Below are 26,292 nucleotides of genomic sequence, written 5' to 3'. Positions count from 1 at the left end.
TCAGAGGCGAGAAAAATTCTGTCTACAAAAAAGTGTGGGAAAAATTTTATTTTGATACATACATAAAAAAAACTGTGATTTAATAGAACTTTCCTCGCCTGTTAAACAACCAATCCCTAACAAAATTTAATTCAATCTTTTTTACCAGGTCATTTTTAATGGAAATAAAAAATTAATTTTGAATCGTAAGTCTTGCGAGCGTTTTATTTTATTACTAAAACTTGGGAGTTTTTATTTTGAAAAATTAAAATAAAAAAAAATGAGAACCCTGGTCCTGTTTTTGACGGAATTTTAAATAATCTTAAGAATCTCTACTGTTTTATTTTTAAAAGATTCCAATAGACCGTTAGAAGCCGGTGGTGTTTTTTTTATTGAATTTAAAAAATCTCGGGAGCACTTGGTACTTCATTTTAAAAATATTCTGAAAGTTAGGAACTCCTGATATCCATTTTTTATAAAATAAAAAAAAATGCCCCCCCTGGTATTTTATCTTTGCAAGAATTTAAAGAATCTTGGGGACTTTGTCATTTTGTTTCAGAAAGAATTTTGGAAATCTCAAGGGTTTTATTTAAAAAAAATTGCAAAGTAGTGTTAGGAGTCGCTGGGGGTTTTGTTTTTACAGAATTTAAAGAATCTCGGGGGTAATTCGTATTTTATTTTTAAGATTTTAAAAGAAAATTACGAGCTCCTGGTGTCTTATTTTTTTAAGAATTTAAAGAATCTTGAGAATCCCTAGTGTTTTATTTTTAAAAGGTTTATAGAGTCTGAAAAAAATCTCGAGAGCCCTTTATATTCTATTTTTAAAAGATTAAAAAAAAAGATATTAAAAGTTGCTAATTTTTTTTTTTATAGAATTAAGAAAAATGGGTCCACCCGGTGTTTCATTTTTGAAAGAATTTTAAAAGAGTCCTGAGAGCGTTTTATTTTATTGCTAAGACTTTGGAGCTGTTTTATTTTCTAAGAATTTAAAAGAATTTTAGGACACAATGGTATTTCGTTTTTTTTTTAATCTTGAGAAGCTCAGTTTTAAATGATTCCAGATTCCAATTGACTATTTCGAGTCGATGGTGTTTTTTAAATAGAACATGAAAAAATCATGGGCATCCTTGGAATTTCATTTTTAATATCCTGAAAAAATGTTAGGAGCATGTCTTTTTTATAAATTACGACAAAAAAAATGAACCTCCTGGTGTTTGATTTTTGAAAGAATTTAATGAATCTTGCCATTTTGTTTTTGAAAGAATCTTGAGAAAATCAAGTGTTTTACTTTTAAAAGATTCTAAAAGAATGTCAAGAATCGCTAGTTTTTTTTTAGAATTTGAAAAAATCTCAGGGATACTTGGTATTTTCTTTTTAAAAGATTTTAAAAGACAATTAGGAACTCCTGATGTATTTCTTATATCATTAAAAAAAATACCCCACTGGTGTTTTATTTTTGAAAGAATTTTAAGAATTCCCAGTGTTTTATTTTTAAGAAGGTTCAAAAAAGATATTAGGAGCCCTTGGTACCTTTCTTTTATACATAGAATCTGAAAACATCTCGAAAACCTTTAGTACTTTATCTTTAAGATTCCAAAAAAAGGAGGAGCTGTTGATAATTTTTTTATAGATAAAAAAAAAATGGGTCCATCTGGTGTTTTATTTTTTTAAAGGGGACACTGGCATTTTATTTTTGAAAGAATCTCAAGTGTTTTATTTTTAAAACATTCCAAAAGAATGTAAAGTGTTTTTTATAGAATTTTTAAAAATCATGGGTATATTTGGTATTTTATTTTTAAAAGATTCTAAAAGAAAAGTATGAGCTCCTGGTGTATTTCTTATAGAATTAAAAAAACATGACCCTCTGGTGTTTTATTTTTGAAAGAATCTTGAGAATTCCCAGTGTTTTATTTTTAAAAGGTCCAAAAAAGATGTTAGGAGCCCTTTGAATCTTTTTTTTATACACACAATCTGAAAAAATCTCGAAAGGCTTTAGTATTTTATTTTTAAGATTCCAGAAAACATTAAGTAGGAGCTATTGATGTCTTTTTTTTAGGTTTAAGAAAAAATGGGTCCATCTGGTGTTTTATTTTTTTAAAGAATTTAAAGAGTGTTGGGGTCATTTTATTTTATTATAAAGATTTGGAGCTGTTTTAATTTTGAAAGAATTTTGAAAAATGCCCTTCTTGGTATTTTATTTTAAAAGGTTCCAAAAAAAAAATGTTAGGATACCTCTGGCGTCACTTTTTATAGAATCTGTAACAATCTCGAAAGCTCTAAGGGTCCACATGGTGTTTTATTTTTGAAAAATTTAAACGAATTTTAGGGGGCTCTGGTACTCTGTTTTTTGAAAGAATCTTGAGAATCTCTAGTGTTTTACTTTCAAAACATTCCAATTGAATACATAGGAGTCGCTGGTGTTTTTTCAATAGAATTTGAAAAAATATCGGGAACTGTTGGTACTTCATTTTAAAAGATTCTAAAAAAAAGTTATAAGAATTTTATTTTTAAAAGCTTCCAAAAGAATGTTAAGAGTCGCTAGAGGTTTTTTTTTTATAGAATTTTTAATCATCTCAAGTATACTTGGTATTTTATTTTTAAAAGATTCTAAAAAAATTAGGAGCTCCTGATGTATTTCTTGCAGAATTAGAAGAATGCCCCCCTGGTGTTTTATTTTTGAAAGAATCTTGAGAATTCCCATGGTTTATTTTTAAAAAGGTTCAAAAAAGATGTTACAAGCCCTTGGTAACTTTTTTTTATACATAGAATCTGAAAAAATCTCGAAAGCCCTTAGTATCTTATTTTTAAGATTCCAAAAAAGTAGGAGTTGTTGATGTCTTTTTTTAGATTAAAAAAAATCGCGTCCATCTGGTGTTTTATTTTTTTTAAAGAATGTTAGGGACATTTTATTTCCGTATAAAAATTTGAGGCTATCTTATTTTTGAAAGAATTTTGAAAATTTGTTTAAAAAATTTCAAAAGAATATTAAAAGTCCCTGGTGTTTTTTCTTATCGAATTTGAAAAAATCTTGAGTCTTTTTTATAGATTTAACAAAGATTGGGTCCATCTGGTGTTATATTTTAATGTAATATTGAGAATTCCAAGTGTTTTGGATTCCTTTTTTTTTATAAAATAAAAAAAATTTAGGCCCACCTGTTTTATTTTTAAAAGATTCCAAAATATGTTATTATATGCTCTAGTGTATATTTTTATAGAATCTGAAAAAATCTCCAACCGTTGATATTTTATTTTTAAGATTCTAAAAGAAAGTTTGGGGCTGACATCTTTTTTTTTAATAGAATTACAAAATCTGGTGTTTTTTTTGAAAGAATTTAAAAGAATCTCTAGAATCTTTAGTGTTTTATTTTTAAACGGTTTTGAATGAATGTTATGGCCCCTAGTGTTCTATTTTTGCAAGAAGTTTTAAAATTTCCGAATTTTTTCATAAAACCACATACATGATTGTTATTTATTTTAAATAGAATTCACTATAGAAATTTCAAAATCCTCAATTTGTTCATAAGGATGAACAAATTTTCGTCAATGCTTTATATTTACCTACCTACAAGCTAATTCTAAAGTATACATAGAATTTCACAATAATCTGGGAAAGATTAAATAAAATTAATTAATGTAGTGTGCTACCCAATCTAAAAAATTCGTTAGCTAATAGGTGAGATAAACTGTAAAATTGGCTGTCAGATTTTTTTTAGAGGAAACAATTCGTTATACAAAACTACGTAGATGTATGTTGCCCAAAGAGTAATTTATTTGGTATATTAAGACGTCGTCAACAATTTTTTCGATGATTATTTGTATAATCAAATCATTAAAGGCATGGTCAAACGGAAATGAGAAACTTGCTTTTTCGATTCCTGTAAACTGTGAAACGTTATAATAAAAAAAATGGCCTAACGTTATTTAGAACATTTACATTTCAGCACTTTAATCACAAACGTTGCCAAACATCGGTTACGTAGAGCACTTGGCAAGTATTTCACAAAACTTTTCTAAAGCAAGTGTGATACAAATCAACGCGGATTCATAGACCACAAGTACAGGAATATGTTATTTTATAAAATTTCAAAAATATTTACTATGCAAATGTTGAGGTCACCTTTAGTGCTTTACGATTTATATCACTATCTTCATAAAAAAAATCATATTGAAAACAATTTTAGAAACATTTGGACGTCATTTTGTGAGATATTCTTACAGACAAAATTTAAGATGCGAACGATTACGTTTTTATTATTAATTAATTAATTTAATTTAGTTATTAAATTTAAACATTCATGATTTGTTAAACCAATTATTCAGTTTGAAAGTATGTTAAAAGAAAACCCAACTATGTGGATAAATCTGGAGTAGGGGAGATGCTTTATTAAAACGAATACTCAGGCAGAAAAATCAGTTACACAGTGGAGTAGAAGAAAATTGTGCTTCAGATTAGAATGAGAACTGTGTGAGTGTACAGTTAATGTATGTGTGGTAGATAACTAATAAAAACAAAACAAAACATTTAATTCCGCGAATAAAAACCTTAAACCAAAAATACTGAAAACTCGTAGTGGTGGTACCACTCATCACCTACAATCACCTACACCCAACTTACCTTCCTAGCATGGCAGTATTCTTTTTCAACGACTTCAGCGTAACAGTAAAGTTTGTTTGGTTGACCATCAACAACTTTCAGTCCCAGAGATTCTAAACAGTCGGCATTGAGGAAGTACAACGAGCTACTTTCTTGTAAAATTTTGAAATTTTGATGGGCTAGGTCCCACACTACCAATACCATATCGCCAGTTTTACACGACTCTATATTTAATTTACCAGCTTTGGGCGACGACACCTCACTGCGCTTGCGCAATTTGACGGGACTCGTCGCCGCGTCAGTGGTGGATGCCCCTAAAGAAAAGGCGCCATATATGTGAAAATAAAATCCGAAAAAACCAGTAAATACCTTCACAAACAGCGACCGACGCCCCCATCGTCGTATCACTCTTATATCTCTCTAACTCCGTTCTCAAAGCCGCTTTGTCTCTTTCCAAGTTGTCAATTCTCTGCATCAATTCACTGCCACTATCCCCTCGGTAGTCGGTCAGTTGTTGTATCGTTGTTTTATGTTTTATGCTTTCTACATTCAAATTATTAACCTGTTCCCGTAACTCAGTGATCTGTTTTTCTTGGTCTTGTTGTATCCTAGTTTGTATATCTTGTATGAGGAACACCCTCTGTTGCTGGAACTCGTTTTCCAGTTGTTTGACTCGATCGTCCAAGATCTTCTGCCATTTCTGACTCTCTTTACTGATCGCGTCACTCACAGCCACTTCTTTCTCCGATTCAAAATTCTCCGTCATTTGTAACAAAAGCGCTTCGTGGTTAGTAATACTAGAATAATCTCCTCGTTCGATTTTCTCCAGACTGTTCTCCGACGGACTTCGTTCCATAGTCATCAATTTAAACCGTGCTCTAATACTCTCCAGCTCACTTTTGTGCTCACTTTTAAGCCTTTCAGTCAAATCTTTAATACTCTTTTCTCTGTCCACCATCAATTCGTCTACTCTCCTCCTCAAATCGTCCATGTCTTTGGAACTCTGATCACTCATCTCCTCCATCTTCCGCTGTAATTCGTTATTCGCCTCCGTCGCTTTTTTCAATTCGGTATTTAACGTCGCGTTCTCGTCACGCAAACTCTTAATTTCTTCGTTCTTAGATTGAGCTATTTTTCTAAAGTCGCTAATTTCTAATTCGTGATCAACAGTTAGTCGTTGGATTACTTCACGCTGCCTGTTCTCTTTTTCAACGATAGTGTTATTGATATCCGTGTTCAAAATCCCGCAAGCTTCCTCCAGTAATACTTTTCCTTGTAAGATTTGGTTTTTCGTTTCGGCCAGCTCTGATCTAAGCTGACTATTAAACTGCCGTCCGACTTGCGCTAACTTAATAAGAACTGTCCTCAACTTCTCGTATTCCGACCTCGAGATTTGCAAATTATCCTAAAATTAATACAAACTTCTAGAGTTAAGCGACACTAATGAGGGTTGGGTGTAACAAGGGACATGCATCATGAAGGCGGGAACGTTCGGGGATTAATTTTGGACCACCAACTTGCTAAGTTCTAAGAAATGAAAATACTTTTTGCAAATGAGAATGATTCGACTGTACTAACAATGAGTTTCCAAGTGCGGTTTTTATTAACAAATAAAATTTGATTGTCGTTGGGCGATTTCTGATTTATGTCAAGTGTTGCAAAATAACCTTGCCAGAAGTTCAATGTTTCGTGTTCTATTCATTATGCGATGGACCTGTAAGGTCAACATACTGAAATTAACGACTGGTTAATATTTTCTGTCATCGTCAATTATTCACAAAGCGGTGCTAACAATTTGCATATTGAGTTTATTTTTAAACTGCACTTTTCCCAAAGTATTAAACAAAAGGTAATTCACTTCGAATTACCCTATTACTCCAAAACTACTACCTGTGTGCGAAATAAATTTGGTAAAAAGATGCCGTTCGTAGCAATTTCAGACAGCTTTTACAGTTTGAATGGGACTACTCTTTTTTTGAAAGGTTAGTTCCTAAATGCAATAACGTTGAATTTATTACGACAAAATATTCGAATGGGTTTAAAAACTCTTTTGCAACAATGCTTTGAACTCTGTTACCATGCAACTCGGCGAAAAAATTCCAACATTCCGAGCAAGTTTCTGCTGTATTTTGCTCCGTTCGTTGACATAAAATGATTTTAAATTCCAATTTAATCGAAAATGTTACTGCTGCACAATTCGTATCTATTCGTGCAAAGAGGGTATAATTAAAAAATTGTATTTATTTACATTAAAAAAAATCTCTTCATTTTATTTCGTTTGTTAATGCAACTTTTCTAGATTTTCTATCTTTTATTTAAAACTGTTTTACTCGACAATATTTTAAGCATAGATGTAGTAGTTACCAATTTAACGCTCTGTTAAATAAATACCGAGTACTTTTTCCCAAATTTTGATGTCAAATTAGAATACCCCCCTGATTTAGAAAAGTGACTTAAGTTATATCCGTGAAGCCATTCTGCTTTCCAAAATAACAAAAAACATATTTAAATTTGTATAAACGCCCTTAAATTTTAGATTTAAACAACAACTGTAAACAAATTTGAGAACATATTCGTAAATATATTTTTAACAAAAGTAGTGTTTTTTTTTTCACTATTTATTATAACAGTAATCCACAAAAAACACACAAATACAAGGGATTAAATAAAATTCGGAGAATAAACTTAAAAAAATTCGTTAACAAGAATGTACTAAAAAAATATAAAAAAATAATATACAAAAGTGACAATTTTAGGTTTTATCGTGTCAATATTACCACTAAAAGACAAAGAAAAGTAACTAAACTTGAGGCATCTCTCCATTCCACTGTATTGGAACAAAAGAAGTTGATGGCATTTCTGATTACCATTTTATACTTTTTTTTTTGTCAAATAACTGTTTAGACGAACCTTATAAACAACGAAAGTACACATTAGAGTGAAATCGGAACACTCGGTACATATAGAGTATAAAGCATAAAGTGCTATGAAAGAAAAAATAAATAAAGAAGATGGACAAGTTACAGACATAATATGAAAATTTCTTTTAATGAAACACCCTATACATTTATTAATCTGGAAAACAGACAATTTTGGTTTATATCGTGTCAGTATTACCACTAAAAGGCAAAGAAAAATAACTGAATTTGACAACAATCGGTCCAGTAGTTAGGGAGATTATGTGCCTAATAAAAATTCGAACAGACGGCAGAGAGACAGACACATGGAAACGAGAGACCGATTTCTTCGAACTCTAGGGGTCATAAAAGGTCGAAAAAACGTAAAAGTAGAGCGTCGGCCGAAGAACTGGGAGTAAAAAGTGAGTAAATGGAGATCCTAGGTGAGCGGACCTAAGTTTAGCTTGTTTCTAGTTTTATGAGCAAACGGTAGTACCGCCCACCCACCCCTTCTTCATTTCAATGAATACTCTTAATATTCTTCAGTTATATCAGAGCAAATTTTAACCCCACCCACCCACCCTTTATTTTCTTAGAGCATATGTCATTTGCCAAAATCAGTATTATCTTATCAAGTACTAACCCCGCCAAGCCACCCTATATTTTCTTAAAAGGGATGTCATTTGCCACAATTAGTCTTATTTTAGCAAGTACTAGCCCCGCCCACACAGTTTACTCTCATTCTAACGATTGTATCTCTGTTCAGTTGAGATACACCTTTCATTTGGACTAGATAGAATGAATCACTGAAATCGAGAGAATCCTAATTTTATTGATATACTATTTGCCATCAAATTTATTTCTTATATCGAAAGAAAAAAAAATGAGAACGGGTGGGTGGGCGGGGATAAATTTCACTTTTTCTTACAGTCTTTTATAAATAAGCAAAAACCCGTCCCACCCACTCTTTCTTCATTCCAGTGATTACTCGTAATATTGTTCAGTTCTATCTTAGCAAGGTTTATTTGAACGGACGAAGTTGATGGCATTTCTGATAAAATCGAAAGTGATGTAATCCTACTATCATCTTATACTTTTTCTTGTGTCAAATAACAGTTTAGACGAAACTTTTCAAACAAATAAAGTATTACAGTGAAATCGGAACACCCGGTACATAATACAGTATAAAGTGCTACACAAGGAAAAATAAATAAATAAAGAAGGTTATCAAAATATAGAGATAATATGAAAGAGATTGTTTTAATGAAACACCCTATATATTCTTGATTTGTGAAATTCAGATGCAACGTTGCCATGTTATTTTTAAGATTAGTGTTGCAATATTTTATGACGAGATAAACGTGTTTTGTGTATCAATCAAATAAAATTTTAATACACGTACTTCTAAAAAAAAGACAATACCGATATTTCATTTTTTTCTCTTTCTTTCAATATGTCAATGTGTTCCTTAAAAAAGCAAAAAATCTCAAGAACTACCAACTTTAGTAGATAAACAAATGTTCTATTTGAAAAATTGAAACATCGTTATTTGAAAACTGTTGTAATTTTTTATGAACACTCTGTATATAATTTTATTTATAACGTAATAAAGCGTGTGTTTATTTATCTTTTCACAAAACATTGTAACCTAGATGAAAAAAATAAACCTATTGCGTTTTTTTTCATGAACCCTTCCGTTGCTAAAAAAAATCTAGACAATTGGCAACGTTGCATCGGAATTTCTAAAATTATAAAGTGTAAAAGGTTAATCAAAATATATAAAAATACATAGGGTTTTCCACTTGAAAAAACAAATTGTGTGTTACACCTTAAAGTCAGAACACCCCGTATATTTGAAAATATGGTTGGCATGCGGTCGTCAAAAACTGTACAATTTTGGCCTTGGGTTTTTTCTATTTCTAATAATGAATGAGATATCGAAGAGTGCGTGCCAAGTGACTCACCTTGTATACACAGGGTGTTTAATAAACATGCTGCAAAAATTCAGGGGGTTATTCCTTGAGTCATTTTAAGATTTTTTTGTCTTCGGATGATTTTCTGAAAGACGATTTGTTTCGAAGATACAGGGCGATATAAGCTTTAAAAAATTTCTCAAAAATCTCTAATTTTCTACTGAAGTAGTGAAAGTACACAAATGTTTTCAAATAGCCCAATAATAAATAAAAATCAAAGATGTCCATGAGATTTTTATTTATTTTTATCGCCTCATATCTTCGAAACAAACCGTGTTTCCGAAAATCATGCAAAGTCAAAAGAAATCTTAAAATAATCCAAGGAACAATTCCTGAATTTTTGCCGCAGGTTTAGTAAACACCTTGTATATGCATTGAAATTTGGAAAGAAATATACAGGGTGAGTTACCGAGAACGCGGGGCTCCATATTTTATTAATTATTAAAGATACAACAAAAAGTCAAAAATCACAGTTGTACTTCAAGGACTATACTGTAAAATTATTTTTAACTTTAAAGTGTTCTGTTTTTAACTCTTTTTTTAATGAAACACCCTATATATTTTTACAATATTTTGTGAATGGATAAATAAAGGTACGCGCTTTGTTGTGGTATCAATTGCATCAAATTTTAATATACAGGGTGCTTTTTAAATCTTACCAATTTTCAAATATCAATATTTTGGTTCTTTCAGTGTTTTACTACTGTATTTTCCCGTATTTTTGTTCCGATTCTTCTAATACGTCGATGTGTCTCTTAAAGTAAAAAAATTGCAGTAACTATCAACTTTAAAATTAGAAAATATTTAATAAAAAAGAAAGAGAAAAAAATAGAACAAGGTGCAGTAATACTGTGCAAGTAAAAATTTCAAGAAATTTGGAATAACGTGGCAGCGGCGTATCGATATTTCAAAATAAACTGGAGTCGTAAAACCTGAAAAGAGACTAATCAAAATATATAGGATGTTTCTTAAAAAAAAAAAAATAAGTTGGGTATTACGCCTTAAAACAAAACACTCTGTATAGTTAAAAATCATTTTAAAGTAGTCCTCAAAGAACCGTACAATTCTGGCTTTGAATCACCCTGTATATTAGACGGTTAATAGAAGCGAAGTAACAAAAAGTGGGGATCTCTATATGAAAAGAACTCAAGGATTGTTACTAACATAAATACTTTCTTTAAGAAAACATGTTTGGCATCCGAGTTAACGTCGCAAATAAATTCGAGGCGAAGCCGAGAGTTAGAAATAGACCCAAGGTGGAGCCGTAATTAATAAAAGCTAAACATTTTAAACGGATATGTCAGAAATTTCAATACATTTTTGGAACATATAGCCTTTATAAAATCGCAAGTAATGATTTTTGTTATATAATTTTTAATTTAATTATATCATGAACCTAAAAAAATATTTAAATGGAAAAAACTATTATGTATTAGAAATAAAATTCCATGACAAATAGTCTGCAATAAAGGTTTAACAACACTTACTAATATTCGTATTTCTTATAATTTATTTGTTCATATTGTCATCTAATACATTAACCAACAAAAACTTACTAAATGAATGTCTTACTTTTTAACCAGGATGTAGTATAAGGACATGCGCAGTCACGTCAACGCATGCGCATAACATCTTATAGGTTATGGATTCACATTCCAATTAGGAGATGCCAATTTTTCTTTAAAATAATACGTTGCAGTCACAATAAAAAATAACAATGCAAATAAAGCACAAAATTTTAAGTTGTTCAAATAATATTGAAACACACTCGCAGTGCACTGTTCATTAATAAATATTTCTCTCTTGAAAGTGAATTTTTGTAAGTATTCATAATATTATTTTTGATAAATTTGGACACTCATGTCGTCCTTATTTTAACAAGGGAACGGTTTTCTGTTGTGCTTGTCACACTTGGAAACAAATTAAATCTACAGTATTAAAATATACGACGAAATCAAAAATCATTCTCTTTTGCAACGCAAATACATTTCTCTACTGAATTCCTAAAATTTGAACGATTGGGCATGTTTCTAAAATAATAATAAAAAAATAAACAGATACATGCAACATAAAACCAAAACGTTATTAAAAAAAAATGTCGACGAAAAAATAGCAAACCAAAAAATTAATCTGGACCAACTAAAAACAGTGTACGAATAATGCGATTACTGCAACATTAGCAACAATGACTCAAGTACCTGCAACAAGGCCACAACATTATTTGCAGTATCGAGCTGCTTAACGAATTCGCCTTGGCTCTGTCCAGTTTCGATACTCAAGCTCGACGGCAGGCTTTCGTCAATGTAAAACTCATCGTTAACGAAATCGTTTTGTTGGTGGCCCATAACAGGTGAATTGGGTGATTCTCCTTGGATATCTTTTGGGCTTTGCGGTGTGTGAGGGGAGATCGATTTGGATCGAAATACAAGTGTCGAATTATAGCCCTGCATCTGTTGGTGATGCGAATTGAAACAACTCTCCGTGTTCGAACTGAAGTTTTTCAGTGACGACAGCTCGTCTATCGACTCGAGAGAGGGATTTTTGAGGTTAGTGAAGCTTTCGGTGTTGCTCTGGCTGCCGCTGATGCTCAGAGTACGTTGGAGGGAGGAGTTGATTAGGGCGGTATTGTTGGTGGTGGTGAGGGTGGTGGGGGCGACGTCGTCTTGGGTTTGGATGTGGGGCTTTTGGAAGGTACGGGGAGGTTTTTTGGGCGGTAGAGGAGTTCGTTCACCAACCTCGGTTAAAGTGGAGGCGTCTTGAGTGCCGGGCCGCGGGGACGGGATTCCTTTATCAAAATGTAAGTCGAAAGGACTCTGACCCACCTTTTCAAACTCTTCTGTGTCCGTCTCCGACTCGCAACCCCTAAACAACATAACATTTAAAAAAAACATACTAGTATATTGTCTGTTCACATGTTCACCAACACCGCAATTTTCTGATATTTTTAAACGCAGGTGATGCATCTTTAAAATATGAACAGACAACTGGATTTTACTCCACCCATAAAAATTATCCCTCCTCACCTGTCCAGATCTTTCAGATGGGGAAGTCCGTGCGACGTTGTCTGTTGAGGCTCCTGAGGCTCGTTATCAATCGCCTTCAATATATTTTGGTCTAAATTGCTACTCAACCCAGCTTCGGCGACGACTTCAATCAATTTATCTTCCACCGTCTTATCTACATTCTTATCTAGATCTTCTTTCGCGTCTTTCAGCATAAAATAATTCGTGACTGCTGATGTATCAGGTATGTGTAAATAGTCAGCCATGTCCGGCAACGTTTCTTTCAACCCATGAATGTCCTCTTCGGAGAGTTTTGGCAAGCCCGAATCGAACATAGATGGCGCTTGAGTGGCAAAATTTGGAGGAACATCGTCCATGCCGGGGAAGAGAGAACTGAGAAAGTGACCATCGATTTGAGCTTGGAAATCTTTCCGCCTCGCGACTTCGTCATTATAAAGGGTGAACATGTGGCAAGCGACGTCTGAAGCCCACTGCAAAAAAGGAAAATTCTTGAAAACCGAGCGTTTCTAAAAGATTGGAAATGCGACAAAATTTATGTCTCTAACAGGATAGTGCGCCTGCGCATTATCATAAAAGGGTGCGGATTACCTTGCTGTGGCTTTCCTAACATTTGGATAAAAAATACGTATATTATGCGTTTGATTATGATGAATCTGGAGGAACCAAATCCCGATTTTAGTATTTAGTTTAATGATAATAATGATGGATGTTTTTATTTGTAAAAACAAACTTAATAAATCGGGAAATCAGGATAAAATTGTATTTTTTTTTATTTTTATAAAGTATGTATTAATAAATAATATTTCTATTAAGTTAGATGTATTTTATTACACCATCTTATTCTGTTTATTATTTTATTTTTACACCGGGGTCAGTAAATGTCGTTTCAGTTGGTTAGTATCAATGAATTTTGCTTGAAATTTTGGTAAACCTGTCACTTTACCTTACTTCCTGTTGTCAAAACGGACACGCTTAACAGTGATATTTAATTAATGTCAAAATTTATTACAACAAAAAATAACAAAAATGACGTGAAAAAACAAAAAAAAAAAATACAAAAAAGGCGCTAAAAATAGACTAAAATGAAGCGCCCAAAGAATTACAATAAAAAACCAAAAGAAGTTCAAATAGCGTTAAAAAAAAGAGAAAAATGAAAATAGGGCATAAAAAAGGAACAAACGGTATTTTGAGAAAACTTCCACCTGCGAAAAATTATAAACGTAAAGTAAAAAAAAAAAGTGGAAGGGACAAATGCAACAAAAAAGGAGACAAAAAAGGTAAAAAATAAAAAGTAGCCAAAAAAAAAGATAAAAAAAAAACCGGAGAGTGAACGAAAAAAAGGCGAAAAAAACACGAAAAACGGGGAACAAAACGGGGAAAATAGGTGAGGAAAAAAGCGAGGGAAAAAATAACCAAAAAAGGTGGCAAAAAAATACGATGATAAAAAGGCATCAAAGAAAACGATAAAAAGCGACGAAAAGGAGGAAAAAAAGCAACAAAACACGACAAAAAAAGGAAGACTAACAAAAGCGACAAAAATGATGATAAAAAAAGCAAAACAAAAGTGAAAATGGGAGGTAACAAAGGCAAAATGCGAAAAAGAGAGGCAAATTGTGAAAAAAGAGAGGCAAAAAAGAAACAGAAAATCGAAAAAAAAAAGGCGTCAAAAATACGAGTAACAAAAAGCCGTCAAAAAAGCGAATAAAAAAAAGATGTCCAATAAGAACGACAAAAATGGCTATAAAAAAAAAGTACAAAAAGTTTAAAAAAGGCGAAAATTAAAAAAAGCAATTAAAAAGACAAAAATCGATATTTTAACAGAATTTGAAATAGAGGCAAACAAATACAGATTCTTTGAAACATTATAAAAGTAGATTTTCAAAAAAAACTAGAAAGAACAAACGCAACAAGAGAGGCGAAAAGAAAGAATCACGAAAAAAAAACACAGAAAATATGCTGTCAAAATTATTATAAAAAGCGATAAGAAAAAACAATAAAAAAGATGAAAAAAAATAAGAACAAACGCGATAAAGAGGCAAAAAAAAGACAAAAAGGCAAAAAAGGATAGAAAAAAAAGCAGACCAAAAAAACGAAAAAGGGGAACAAAAAAAGCGGAAAAAAGTGAGAAAGAATAGCCAATGAAATTGTTAAAAATACCAGTAATAACAAGGCGTCAAAAAAAAAGGGTAATCAAGGGTAATCAGCAAGGCGATCTTAAATATGTGCCAAAAATGACGATGAAAAAAACGAAAAAGTATCAAAAAACGACAAAAAAAGTGAAAAACGGAGACAAAAAAAAAAAAGAAAAAGAAGGGCGCAACAAACGCGACAAACACAAGAGAAAAAAATAGTGACAAAAAAAAAGGCAAAAAAAAACGAAAAAAAAAATGAGGGAGCAAAAGAAAAGAAAGCGAAAAAGTTTAGTAAAAAAAGACAAAAAAAAAAACAAAAAGGACAAGTGAGAAAAATGAGAAAAAAAGCAATAGTAGTGTCACTAACAAAAGCGACAAAAATAATGATAAAAAAACAAAAAGCGACAAACGGGTAAAAGTGAAAAAAGGAATAAAAAAAAAAGAGAAGGAACCAACGCGATAAGCAAGATGCGATAAAAACACGAAAAAAGGGGGAACAAAAGGCGGAAAAAAGGCGAGAAAGAAAAAAGCAAGGGAAAAAATAACCAAAAAAGGTCGCAAACAAAATACAATGATAAAAAGGCATCAAAGAAGACGATAAAAAGTGACGAAAAAGGAAAAAAGCAACAAAACACAACAAAAACGATGATAAAAAATTACAAAAGTACCAAAAATTACTACAAAAAGCAAAAAAAGAGAGGCAAAAAAAGAAAAAGAAAAACTAAAAAAAAAGGTGTCAAAAAATACGAGTAACAAAAAACCGTCAAAAAAAAGCGAATAAAAAAAGATGTCCAATAAGAAGGACATAAATGGCGAAAAAACAAAAAAAAAAACAAAAAAGCGTTTTAAAAAAGGCGAAAATTAGAAAAAACAATTAAAAAGACAAAAATCGATATTTTAACAGAACTTGAAAGACAGATTCTTTGAAAAATTATAAAAGTAGATTTTCAAAAAAAGTGAAAGGAACAAACGCAACAAGAGAGGCGAAAAGAAAAAAAAAACAAAAAAAAAACGAAAAAAAAAGGGTGACAAAAGCGAGAAAAAATGAAAAAAAGGCGTCAGAAACACTATAAAACGCGATAAGAAAAAAAATATAAAAAATAAGAACAAACGCAATAACGAGACAAAAAAAGAGACACAAAAAGGCAAAAAACGAGAGAAAAAAGGTAGACCAAAAAAACGAAAAAGGAGAACAAAGAAAACGGAAAAAAGTGAGAAAGAAAACCCAAAAAAATTGTTAAAAATACCAGTAACAAAAAGGCGTCAAAAAAGACAAAACAATCAAAAAAAAAAAAAAGAGGAGAAAAGGAAAGAAGGCGAAAAAGTTGGGTAAAAAAAGGCAAAAAAAGCAAAAAGGGCAATAATAAAGTGTCACCAACAAAAGCGACAAAAATGATGACAACAAAGCGACTAACGAAAACACGAAAAAGGGGGAAAAAAAGGCGCAAAGAAGGTGAGAAAGAAAAGCGAGGGAAAAAATACGATGATAAAAAGAAGAGGATAAAAAGCGACTAAAAAAGAGGGAAAAAAGCAACAAAACATGACAGAAAAAGGAAGACTAACAAATGCGACAAAAATGATGATAAAAGATCACAAAAATATAAAAAAATATTTCTAAAAGCAAAAAAAAAAAAGTGAAAATGGGAAACAAAAAAAGCAAAATGCGAAAAAAGAGGCAGAAATGGCCAAAAAAAAAACAAAAAAAAAAAAGAAAACAAAGGAACAAAAAATGTGTCAAAAATACGAGGAACAAAAAAGCCCACAAAAAAAAAGTGAATAATAACACCCAAAAAAAAAACAACAAAAACGACAAAATTACGATAAAAAAACAAAAAAGTACAAAAAGCGTTTAAAAAGCCAAAATTGGAAAAAAGCAATTAAAAAGACAAAAACTGATATTTTAACAGAACTTGAAATACAGGCAAATATTATACAGATTCTTTGAAAAATTATAAAAGTAGCTTTTCAAAAAAAGTGGAAGGAACAAACGCATCAAAAGAGGCGAAAAGAAAGAAGACAAAAAAAAACAAAGACAAAAAACGAAAAAAAGGTGACAAAAGCGGGAAACAATAACAAAAACGGTGTCAAAAATACTATAAAAAGCGATAAGAAAAAACAATAATAAAACATGACAAACAAGCACAAACGCGATAAAGAGGCAAAAGAGGGAGACAAAAAGGCAAAAAAAGACAGACTAAAAAAAACGAAAAAAAGGCAAGAAAAAAGACAATAATAAACATTCCCCAACAAAAGCAACAAATTGATAAAAAAAAACAAAAAGCGACAAACGGGTAAAAAAATTGAAAAAAAAGAAATAACAAAAATTAAAAAGAGAAGGAACCAACGCGACAAGCAAGATGCGATAAAAAGGGAGATAAAAAAAGGTAAAATGACGAAAAAGGCTAAAAAGACAGAACAAAAAAAAGCGGAAAAAAGAAAAGCGAATAAAAATTACGGAATAAAGCAACAAAAGAAGGTGACTAAAATATGAATAATTAACAAATTAAAAAGGCAACAAAAACGGGCGAATAACAAAAGCGACAAAATAAAGGCGAAAAGGAGGAACAAAAGAATAAAAAAAAAAAGGGTAAGTAACAAACGCAACAAGAAAGAAGTGAAAATACGGAAACAAAAAAAGCGAAAAAGGGAGGGAAAAAACGAAAATAAAGGAGGTAAAAAAAAAACGAAAAAGGGAGAATAAAAAAAAAATCGGAAAAAACAGTGTTAAAAAAAGGCACGAACAACAGCGACAAAAATACGGGTAACAGAAAGGCGCCAAAAAAAGGTGCACAACAAATGTGGAGAAAAAAGACGAGAAAAAAAAAAGGGCAAAAGGTGACAAAGGTGGCTATGAAAAACTGACAACAAAAAATACAAAAAAATCTACAATAAAAAAACAACAAAAAACGAAAACAAAAGGCACCAAAAAAAAGGCAGACAAAAGAGTCAAAAAAAAAAAAAAACAGCAAAACTCGTCAATTTTACTGTCAATTTTACTAATTAAAAAAAAATATATTAGGTGATAAAAATATCCGCATGACAATACAGTGTGATTCACATCACTACTGTATAATTTTAATGGCGAATTATGGCGGAAGAAAATAAGTAAATAATACTAATAATAGGATGGTTAACTCTTTTAAAATATGGCGGCTAGAGGAGTCTTCGTAAATGATCAAAATTACTTTCTGCGGTAGTTAATTATTAGAAAACGATTCTTGTTGTAACACTCTGGTAACAGTTCGTTCAATTTTTAAACGTTACCAAAGAAATGTGTGGAAAAAAAATGGCATTTCCAAGGTAACTCTGTTGCAACAATAAAAGAAAAAACGTGTTTCAGGAATATTCAAGAAATTTGTTTGCTGTTAAAAATAACGATGCAGAAAAGTAGCAAATTTACAAATTCTCCAACTTCTCTACTTTTAAGAAGTTGTCAGTTTTTCTAGAACTCTTTACTTATCGCTCCATCTGTTCGGTAAACAGACCACACAACTCGACAAAGTAAAATTCGCCTCTTATACTCACCAGTAAGTAAGACTGCGACACCTTCCGCCTTCGAACGACTTCAACAATCGACGCAAAATACGTAGCCGGTGCCGTGTGGACCTGTTTTAGAATCTCCAACTCCCTTTGCAAACTCAACAAATTATGATAGCTGAACACTAGTTTATTGTCGAATTCGGATAGAGTATCTTCCATGAACACAATCCATTTAAGTCTGTGATACAGATTAGAACTGAGTTCGTCTTTGCACTTAATACACCGGCGCGTGATGTCACGTAAACGGTTGTAGTTCTCCAGAAGAACGTTCAGCTGGTGGAAATGAGTAGCGCACAAATCTGGCAACACCGATTGCTCCTTGAATTGACCCGTCCTACTGTGATTCTGAAAAAACTTAAGTGCAAAGTTGGCGCATGCGCACTCGGCACACATTCACTCACCCTCTGAAACGATTCGGCAATTTTGACTTGCTCGCTAACGTATCGTTTCGCATCTTGCATTAGTTTCTCCAAACCGAAAAGTCTATCGCCCAGTCCTTTAATTTCTTTCATGGTTATATTCTCAGTCATTTCTAAATTTCGTTCTATTTCTTTTTCTAACATTTCGAACTCGTTCTTGTCCGTCTACAAAACAAGTGTCACTTGTTTAACTCAAGCAATTTATAAAACGAACCTGTGTAAGTCCTTTCGAACAATCCTCAAACAAACAATCCATAAAATTATCCTTCTCAGATATCCAATCCATAAGCGACACTTCAGATCTGACACTCACGGTTTGTTGATCCTCAGAGAAATCATCTTGCTCAGGTACTATTAATTTTTGTGATTCTATAAGGGCAGGTAACACAGGAATTTTTTTTAATTTAACGAGATCATCTTTGAATCTGTAAGCAGTACACGATAATAAGTACCCTGCAACAAAAGTTTATGTGCGTGCAACGATTAATACTCACTGGTTCAAAAAATCCATATACGAGTCACGCTTTGCTATGTATTCGTTGAACGACTCTTGGTACACTTTCCAGCGGTGTCTCAATTCGACACTTAAATCCTCTAAGTTTGCTATGACGGCCGACCATCCTTGCTGCTGTAGGTGTTGTTCATGAACCAGCCTTTCGCATAGTCCCATTTGGAGTTGACTGCTTTCGCAAAATTGTCGCGCTAGTTGGGCTCTTCTTTGTACTGTGTTGTATGTGGGTGGCAGGTCGCTGGATTCTTTCACTTTGGCGGTAAAATCTATGAACATAGCTTGATAATGCATTGAATATGGGCGAACATGAAGCGATGGAACTGCATGATTAGGAAGAGGAGAAATGGTGATTCGTCTCTTTGTAAATCTAGCCAGCTTTGTGTGGATGTTGTGGAGGCTTGAAGCTGCATATATTCATGCGAAGTTCCACTATTTGTATTACAAAACAAACATTCTAAATGGGGTGCCAAAATAGATTCACGTAATTTTATACAAGACATTAGTGATTCCTTTTCAGGGTCTCAGATGAAAGAAAGCTTGGAGAGCGATTGTGAATGACATTAAACATTAATTTCATACCGATAACTCTAACCGATTCCTACTGACTGCGCCATTTTTGTTACCTCAACTCAAATACAAGTTGATAATTGTATTTTCGTTGTCTGTTATATTAGAAGCATCATTTGGAACATCGTAGTACCCTCCAGTAGACTACCTTTTCCAGATTTAATTTTGAATAATGACAGTCACTTGGGCTTTGTTTAAGACTTTGTTTGCCGGCGTTTTAACTCCCACGCGCCAGAATTTATAATTTTAAATTTATTTACTTTGCTTAGTGGAGTAAATTAAGTCGCCAGGAAAATTAAGTAGTTATACGGAGCCCTACACAGTTTTGTTTTATTTTAGGATATTCTGAAGCTGTGCAGACGTACCAAGGTTTTTAATGCGTTAAAACTGTATAGTGTGTTAAGATCTTCACATATATTACGACGAAACTTCACTAACGATGCAATTTGCTTTTGATTTGTGTTCCATTATGTTTAATTTTCTTGTTAAAAATGCATGTACCCATTTAAGAAGCTAATCAACGTAACGTTATCTTTGTAGTCCAAAGTGCTAAAGTGATTAGCCACTGTTAGAAAAAACATTAATTCACTTATAAATGTAAACACTATAAATCACATTTTCTAAATCAAATTTAATCAATAGTGGACCTCAATTTCAGTTTACTTAACAATTAGCTGCGCTGGTGGCTAAAAAACAATTGACGTGCAAATAAATTACTGGAACATGGAAAAGCACATTGTATTGTTTATTTGCCATCGGAAAATAGGTGTTGTGAATTTACGACTGAATTATTCCTGCTGGATTTATTTTAAGGAACTCGTAAAAAATAAGAATTAGAAGCTACCCGAATATGGATGGATCAAATTGCTGCAGAACTTAGATGACGCTGTCGAAATTTAGGATGAATTCATAAAGTTGGGTTATGTGCTAAAATGTAAGATAAATTAATATTTTTAGCCAACCTTTGCACCATAAAAGCTACCAAGTAGTTTGTTCGGTCCACTAACACACGAAAAAAAAAAACAATAAAAAAACTGGATCTGAGACAGAAATTTATGTTCTGTTCTAGTTCTCACATTTTCCCTATTAATTGGCTGAAAAAACACCAATCAAATCAGTCTTTAGAGCTCAGAAAAAAGCGATTGAAAGTAAATTTTATTACATCTTTTTCAAAATCAAAATAAGTCGAAAGCAAGATATATTAGTTTGATTGCGACAATTGTTATTGTTTTGTTTGATGCGAAAACTTTCATTGTTTAAATTTTAATTGCCAATAGTAAACCTCATTCAAATCGAACATAGTTTCTCGTTAAAATTCAGCATTCAATGATTTAAATTAATTGTATCTTGTTATTTTATTATTATTTCTAGTAAATGTATCACAAAAAATTGCGACAAAATTCCTTCCTAACGAGCACCGAAGTCGACAAATGACTTTGATATAATAAATAAAAAATAAACATGACCAATTTTTGCATCATCATTATTATGGTATGCCAAATTTCAATTTGCCTTTGGCATGTAGCCTTGATCAATTAAGAGTCAAAGAATAACATTCGTAACAAACAGTAATCTCCACCTATACGATCGTTATACTGATAATAAGAATGTTCTTGGTTTTATGGCGATTAAAACTACTAATAACAGACGGAGTTTAGTTGCAAGCAAGGTTACTAGAACGATTTGTTGATGTTTTTGCAATTGGAACAGCTAATAAAAGATTCAATTTTATGCTCGCGTACGAGGTAATACATCTACAGTACATCTGGAATAATTACAAAAAAAAAAATTCTAGTTAATTTACTAAGAATTACTCATCATTAATTATAATATTATAAAACTAAAAATTTAGTTCAAGCATTATGAACAATCTTTCTCCATTATTATGATTCATCTTAAATTTTCTGATTTTATGTCAACTTCAGTAAAATTGGAATCAAATTATCAGCTCAAGGAATAATTTTAGTCCCACTTCTGATTAAAATAGCAAACACAGCTTTTTTTTTCAAGCTTTCTGTGTCACATCTTGGTGATTTTAACAGAAGTATACACTGATGTGGGGACAAGTAACGAGTAGTGCTGACCAATCACAGCTGAGCATTTGGGCGGCCCTAATCGAATTCTATTGCTTTCATCGTGTTTAATTTTTGCGATGTTTCAACTTTTTCATAATGAAATTTCTCGGTTTTTTTTATTTTGCAATTTTTGAGTTTCCCGAATTTTAATTTTCTTCGATTTTTTAGTTTTTCGGTTTTTAGTTTGTAGATATTTTTATTTGTTTTTGCAATTTTTCAAATTTTCAGTTTCTCGATTATCAACTTTTTATTTTTTCCTCTTATCGATTTTTCCTTTCTTCAATTTTGTCGATTTTACAATGTTCTCATTTTCCTCTTTTAACTTTTTCAATGTTTCATTTCGCCTTTTTTCGATTTTTCACCTTTTGAATTTTTAAAGTTTTCGTTTCTTTAATTTTCGAATTGTCGTTTTTTGAATTTTTCGATTTTTCATTTCTTCAATTTTGTCGATTTTACGATCTTTTTATTCATTTTTCAGTTTTTTGACTTTACCAATGTCTCATTTCGCCTTTTTTCGATTTTTAATCTAATTACGTTTTTGCAATTTTTCCACTTTTCAGTTGCTCAATTATTAATTTTTCATTCTTTATTCTTTTCAATTTTGTCGATTTTACAATGTTTCCATGTTGAAGTTTCTTTTTCCTCTTTCGACTTTTTCCTTTCGCATTTTTTTGGTTTTTCATCCTTTGAATTTTTAAAGTTTTCGATTTTTCAATTGTCAATATCTTGTTTTCGATTTTTCGTTTCTTCAATTTTGTCGATTTTACGATTTTTTAAATCTATTTCTAAGTTTTTTTTTGACTTTGTCAATGTTTCATTTTGCCTTTTTTCGATTTGCGATTTTCTGAGTGGTCAACTTCAAATTTTTCAATTTTTCGATTTTCCAACTTATGCATTTTTCAATTTCTCAATTCTCCGATTTTTCGATTTTTAATTTCTAGTTATTTTAATTTACGTTTTTGCAATTTTTCCACTTTTCAGTTGCTCGATTATTAATTTTTTCTTTCTTTTCAATTTTTCGTTTCTTCAATTTTGTCAGTTTTACAATATTTCTATTTTAAAGTTTTTTTTCCTTTTTTGACTTTTTAAATTTTTCGTTCCTTTAATTTTTCGATTTTCCAATTTTCGATTTCTTCTTTTCGATTTTTCATTTCTTCAGTTTTGTCGATTTTATCCATTTTTCAGTTTTTTTGACTTTGCCAATGTTTCATTTCGTCTTTTTTCGATTTGCAATTTTTTGAGTGGTCATTTTCAAATTTTTCAATTTTTCGATTTTCCAATTTTTCGACTTTTAATTTCTAGATATTTTACTTTACATTTTTGCAATTTTTCTACTTTCCAGTTTGTTTACGACGCAAGTCATATAAGCAAAACAACAATATAAGGAAGATGGACAACGGACTCACCCTGATTGCAACGATCTTCCTCGACGATTTCTCTCGATTGAAGGCACCTGGGCCTTTTGTAGATACGAAGAAAAGGCGCTGGGGCCTCTTGCAGCAACGAAAATGAAACAACAAACAACAATAACAACGGGCCGCCACGAGATGTTCTCACTTCGACGGTTAGCGAACAACGATGAAAATTCGTTACAAAATGTTTTTAAATTTTCTTCTCCCAGAGGGCGGCTTTCTTGTGTGGGTGGGGATTATAGGCGGGTGGTAGTTAAGGGTAGGCAATAAGGGGGTGGACAGGAATTGCTGCTTGCCTATCTTTCGCAACCATAAACATATGTACGAAACACAGTTGCTCCATTATTAATTTTTTATTTTCTTCTTTTCAATTTTTCTTTCTACAATTTTGTCGATTTTACAATGTTTCCATCTTAATTTTTTTTTACCTCTTTTGACTTTTTCAATGTTTCATTTCGCCTTTTCTCGAATTGCGATTTTTTGAGTGGTCAACTTCAAATGTTTCAATTTTTCGATTTTCCTCCTTCTTTTTCAATTTCTCAATTCTTCGATTTTTCGATTTTTAGTTTGTAGATATTTCAACTTACGTTTTTGCAATTCTTCCACTTTCAGTTGCTCCATTATTAATTTTCTATTCTTTCTTCTTTCCAGTTTTTCCTTTCTTTAATTTTGTCGATTTTACTGTTTCCATTGTAAAGTTTTTTTTCCTCTTTTGACTTTTCCAATGTATTATTTCGCATTTTTTGATTTTTCGTTTCTTTAATTTTTCAACTTTTCAGATTTAAATTTTTCGTCTTTTAAATTTTTAAAGTTATCGATTTTTCAATTATCCATTTTTCTTTTCGATTGTTCATTTCTTCGATTTTGCCGATTTTACATTCTTTCCCTTTTTCACTTTTTTTTTGTATTTTGACTTTGTCAATGTTTCATTTCTCTTTTTTTCAATTTGCGATTTTTTGAGTGGTCAATTTCAAATTTTTCAATTTTTCAGTTCTTCGATTTTTCGATTTTTAATTTCTAGACGAAACATTGAAGAAACCAAAAATCAAAAAACTTCAAAGATGAGAAATTCAACTATTTAAATAATCGCGGATCTGAATAATTGAAAAAATGAAAAACTGAAAAGTCTAAAAAGGAAATAAGAAACTGAAAATTCAAAAGACGAAAGATTAAAAAATTGGAGAAAAGTAAAATCGAAAAATTCAAAAGATGAAAAATCGGAAAATTGAAAAAATTAAAAATCGAAAAAAGGGGGAATGAAACATTGAAAAAGTTAGAAGACGAAAAGAACTGAAAAAGGAAAGATTGTAAAATCGGCAAAATTGAAGAAATGAAAAATCGAAAATATGAAGAAATAGAAAATTGCAGAATCGAAAAATCTGAAAACGAAAAATTGAAAAACGGAAATACTGTAAAATCGACCAAATTGAAGAAATGAAAAATTCGAAAAGTGAAAAATTGAAGCGAAAAACTGAATAATTAAAAAAGGATGACAAAAAATTGAAGAAATAAAAAATACAAGAAACGTAAAGTCGAAAAAAATTAAAAGACGAAAAATCAAAAAATAAAAAAAATCGGTAAAAAGACGAATTGAAACATTGAAAAACTCGAAAGATGAAAACACTGAAAAGTGGGCAGATCAACAAATGAAAAATCCAAAAACGGAAATATTAAAAATCGAAAAAAAGGCGAAATGAAACATTGAAAAGGCCAAAAGTCGAAAAAACTACAAAATGGAAAGATTACACAATAGAAAAATTCGAAAATTCAAAAGATGAAAAAACTGAAAAGTGGGAACAATGTAAAATCGACAAATTTAATGAAATCAAAAATCAAAAAATTTGAAGATTCGTAAGACGAAAAATCGAAAACTGAAAGGAATGACTGAATAATTGAAAAGACCATAAATCGAAAAATTGAAAGGAAAAATGAATCACTGGAAAGATGAAAAGTAGGAAAATTGGAGAAACAAAAATTCAAGAAACGTTAATTTGGAAAATTCAAATGACGAAAAATTGAAAATTTCAAACAATCAATAAAAGGCGAAATGAAACATTGAAAAAGTCAAAGGACGAAAAAACTAAAAAGTGGAAAGATTGAAAAATCGACAAATCTAAAAAAATAAAAAATCGAAAAAAGGCGAAATGAAACATTGAAAAAACCAAAAGATGAAAAAATTACAAAATGGAAAGATTATAAAACCGAAAAATCGAAAAATTCAAAAAATGAAAAATTGAAAAAGTCAAAAAACGAAAAAAACTGAAAACAGGAAAGATTGTAAAATTCACAAATTTGAAGAAATAAAAAATCGAAAAACTGGATAAATGAAAAATTCAGAAAGGCCGAAAAATTTAAAAAATTATAAATTCGAAAAACGGCAAAATGAAACACGAAAAAATCAAAAGACGAAAAAACTGCAAAGTGGAAAGATTATAAAATCGAATAAGTGAAAAGATGCAAAGTGGGAAAATTGAAGAAATAAAAATTCAAAAAACGTAAAATCGAAAAATTCAAAAAACGAAAAATCGACAAATTCAACGAATCGATAAAAAGGCGAAATGAAACATTGAAGAAGTTAAAAGACGAAAAAACTGAAAAGTGAAAAGATTGTAAAATCGACAATTTAAAGAAATGAAAAATCGAAAAGAAGAAATGGAAAATCAAAAATCAAAAAATTCAGAAGACGAAAACTCCAAAAATTTAAAAAATGAAAAATCGGTAAAAGGTCGAAATGAAACACTGGAAAGTCCAAATACAAAAAAAAAACTGCAAAGTGGAAAGATTATAAAATCGAAAAATTCGAAAATTCTGAAGAAGGAAAATCGAAAACTTGAAACGGAAAACTGAATAAGTGAAAAGATGAAAAGCCGGAAAACTGAAGAAATAAAAATTCTAGAAACGTGAATTCTAAAAATTCAAAAAACGAAGTGGAAAATCGACAAATTTGAAAATTCCGAAGACGAAAAATTGAAGAAATAAAAAATTCAGGAAACGTCAACTCGAAGAATTCAAGACGAAAAATCTAAAATTTCAAAAAACGAAAAATCGATAAAAAGGTGAAGTGCAAGAGTCAAAGGACGAAAAAAACTTGAAAAGTAGAAAGAGTAAAATCTACAAATTCGAAGAAATGAAATCCGATTTTCGATTTCTTCAAATCGGAAAGAAGAAAT

General features: G+C 31.2%; 1 protein-coding gene across 9 annotated transcripts in view; it reads right to left on the bottom strand.

Annotated features, from left to right (window-relative positions):
* LOC135133777 (RB1-inducible coiled-coil protein 1) overlaps positions 1 to 26,292 on the bottom strand; it is a 54,736-nt gene that overhangs the window by 2,656 nt on the left and 25,788 nt on the right. For 5 of the 9 annotated variants that reach the window (XM_064062295.1, XM_064062288.1, XM_064062292.1 and 2 more), the window contains exons 4-11: positions 19,052 to 19,346; positions 18,772 to 18,982; positions 18,540 to 18,722; positions 18,124 to 18,492; positions 12,467 to 12,936; positions 12,179 to 12,305; positions 4,943 to 5,978; positions 4,595 to 4,887 (exon numbers count right to left, since the gene is read on the bottom strand). In XM_064062295.1, the coding sequence (XP_063918365.1) occupies positions 4,595 to 4,887; positions 4,943 to 5,978; positions 12,179 to 12,305; positions 12,467 to 12,936; positions 18,124 to 18,492; positions 18,540 to 18,722; positions 18,772 to 18,982; positions 19,052 to 19,346 (2,984 nt within the window). The remainder of the gene's footprint in view (positions 1 to 4,594; positions 4,888 to 4,942; positions 5,979 to 12,178; positions 12,306 to 12,466; positions 12,937 to 18,123; positions 18,493 to 18,539; positions 18,723 to 18,771; positions 18,983 to 19,051; positions 19,347 to 26,292) is intronic. The other 4 variants (XM_064062296.1, XM_064062290.1, XM_064062291.1 and 1 more) reach the window with 4 other exon arrangements.

The sequence above is a fragment of the Zophobas morio genome, unplaced genomic scaffold (genome assembly GCF_036711695.1).
Source record: "Zophobas morio isolate AGI-343-1 ecotype UQ-CSIRO unplaced genomic scaffold, CSIRO_AGI_Zmor_V1 ptg000022l, whole genome shotgun sequence".
NCBI classification, from domain to species: domain Eukaryota; kingdom Metazoa; phylum Arthropoda; class Insecta; order Coleoptera; family Tenebrionidae; genus Zophobas; species Zophobas morio.
Note: the sequence above shows the minus strand (reverse complement) of the source record. Positions and strands in the feature narration are given on the sequence as shown.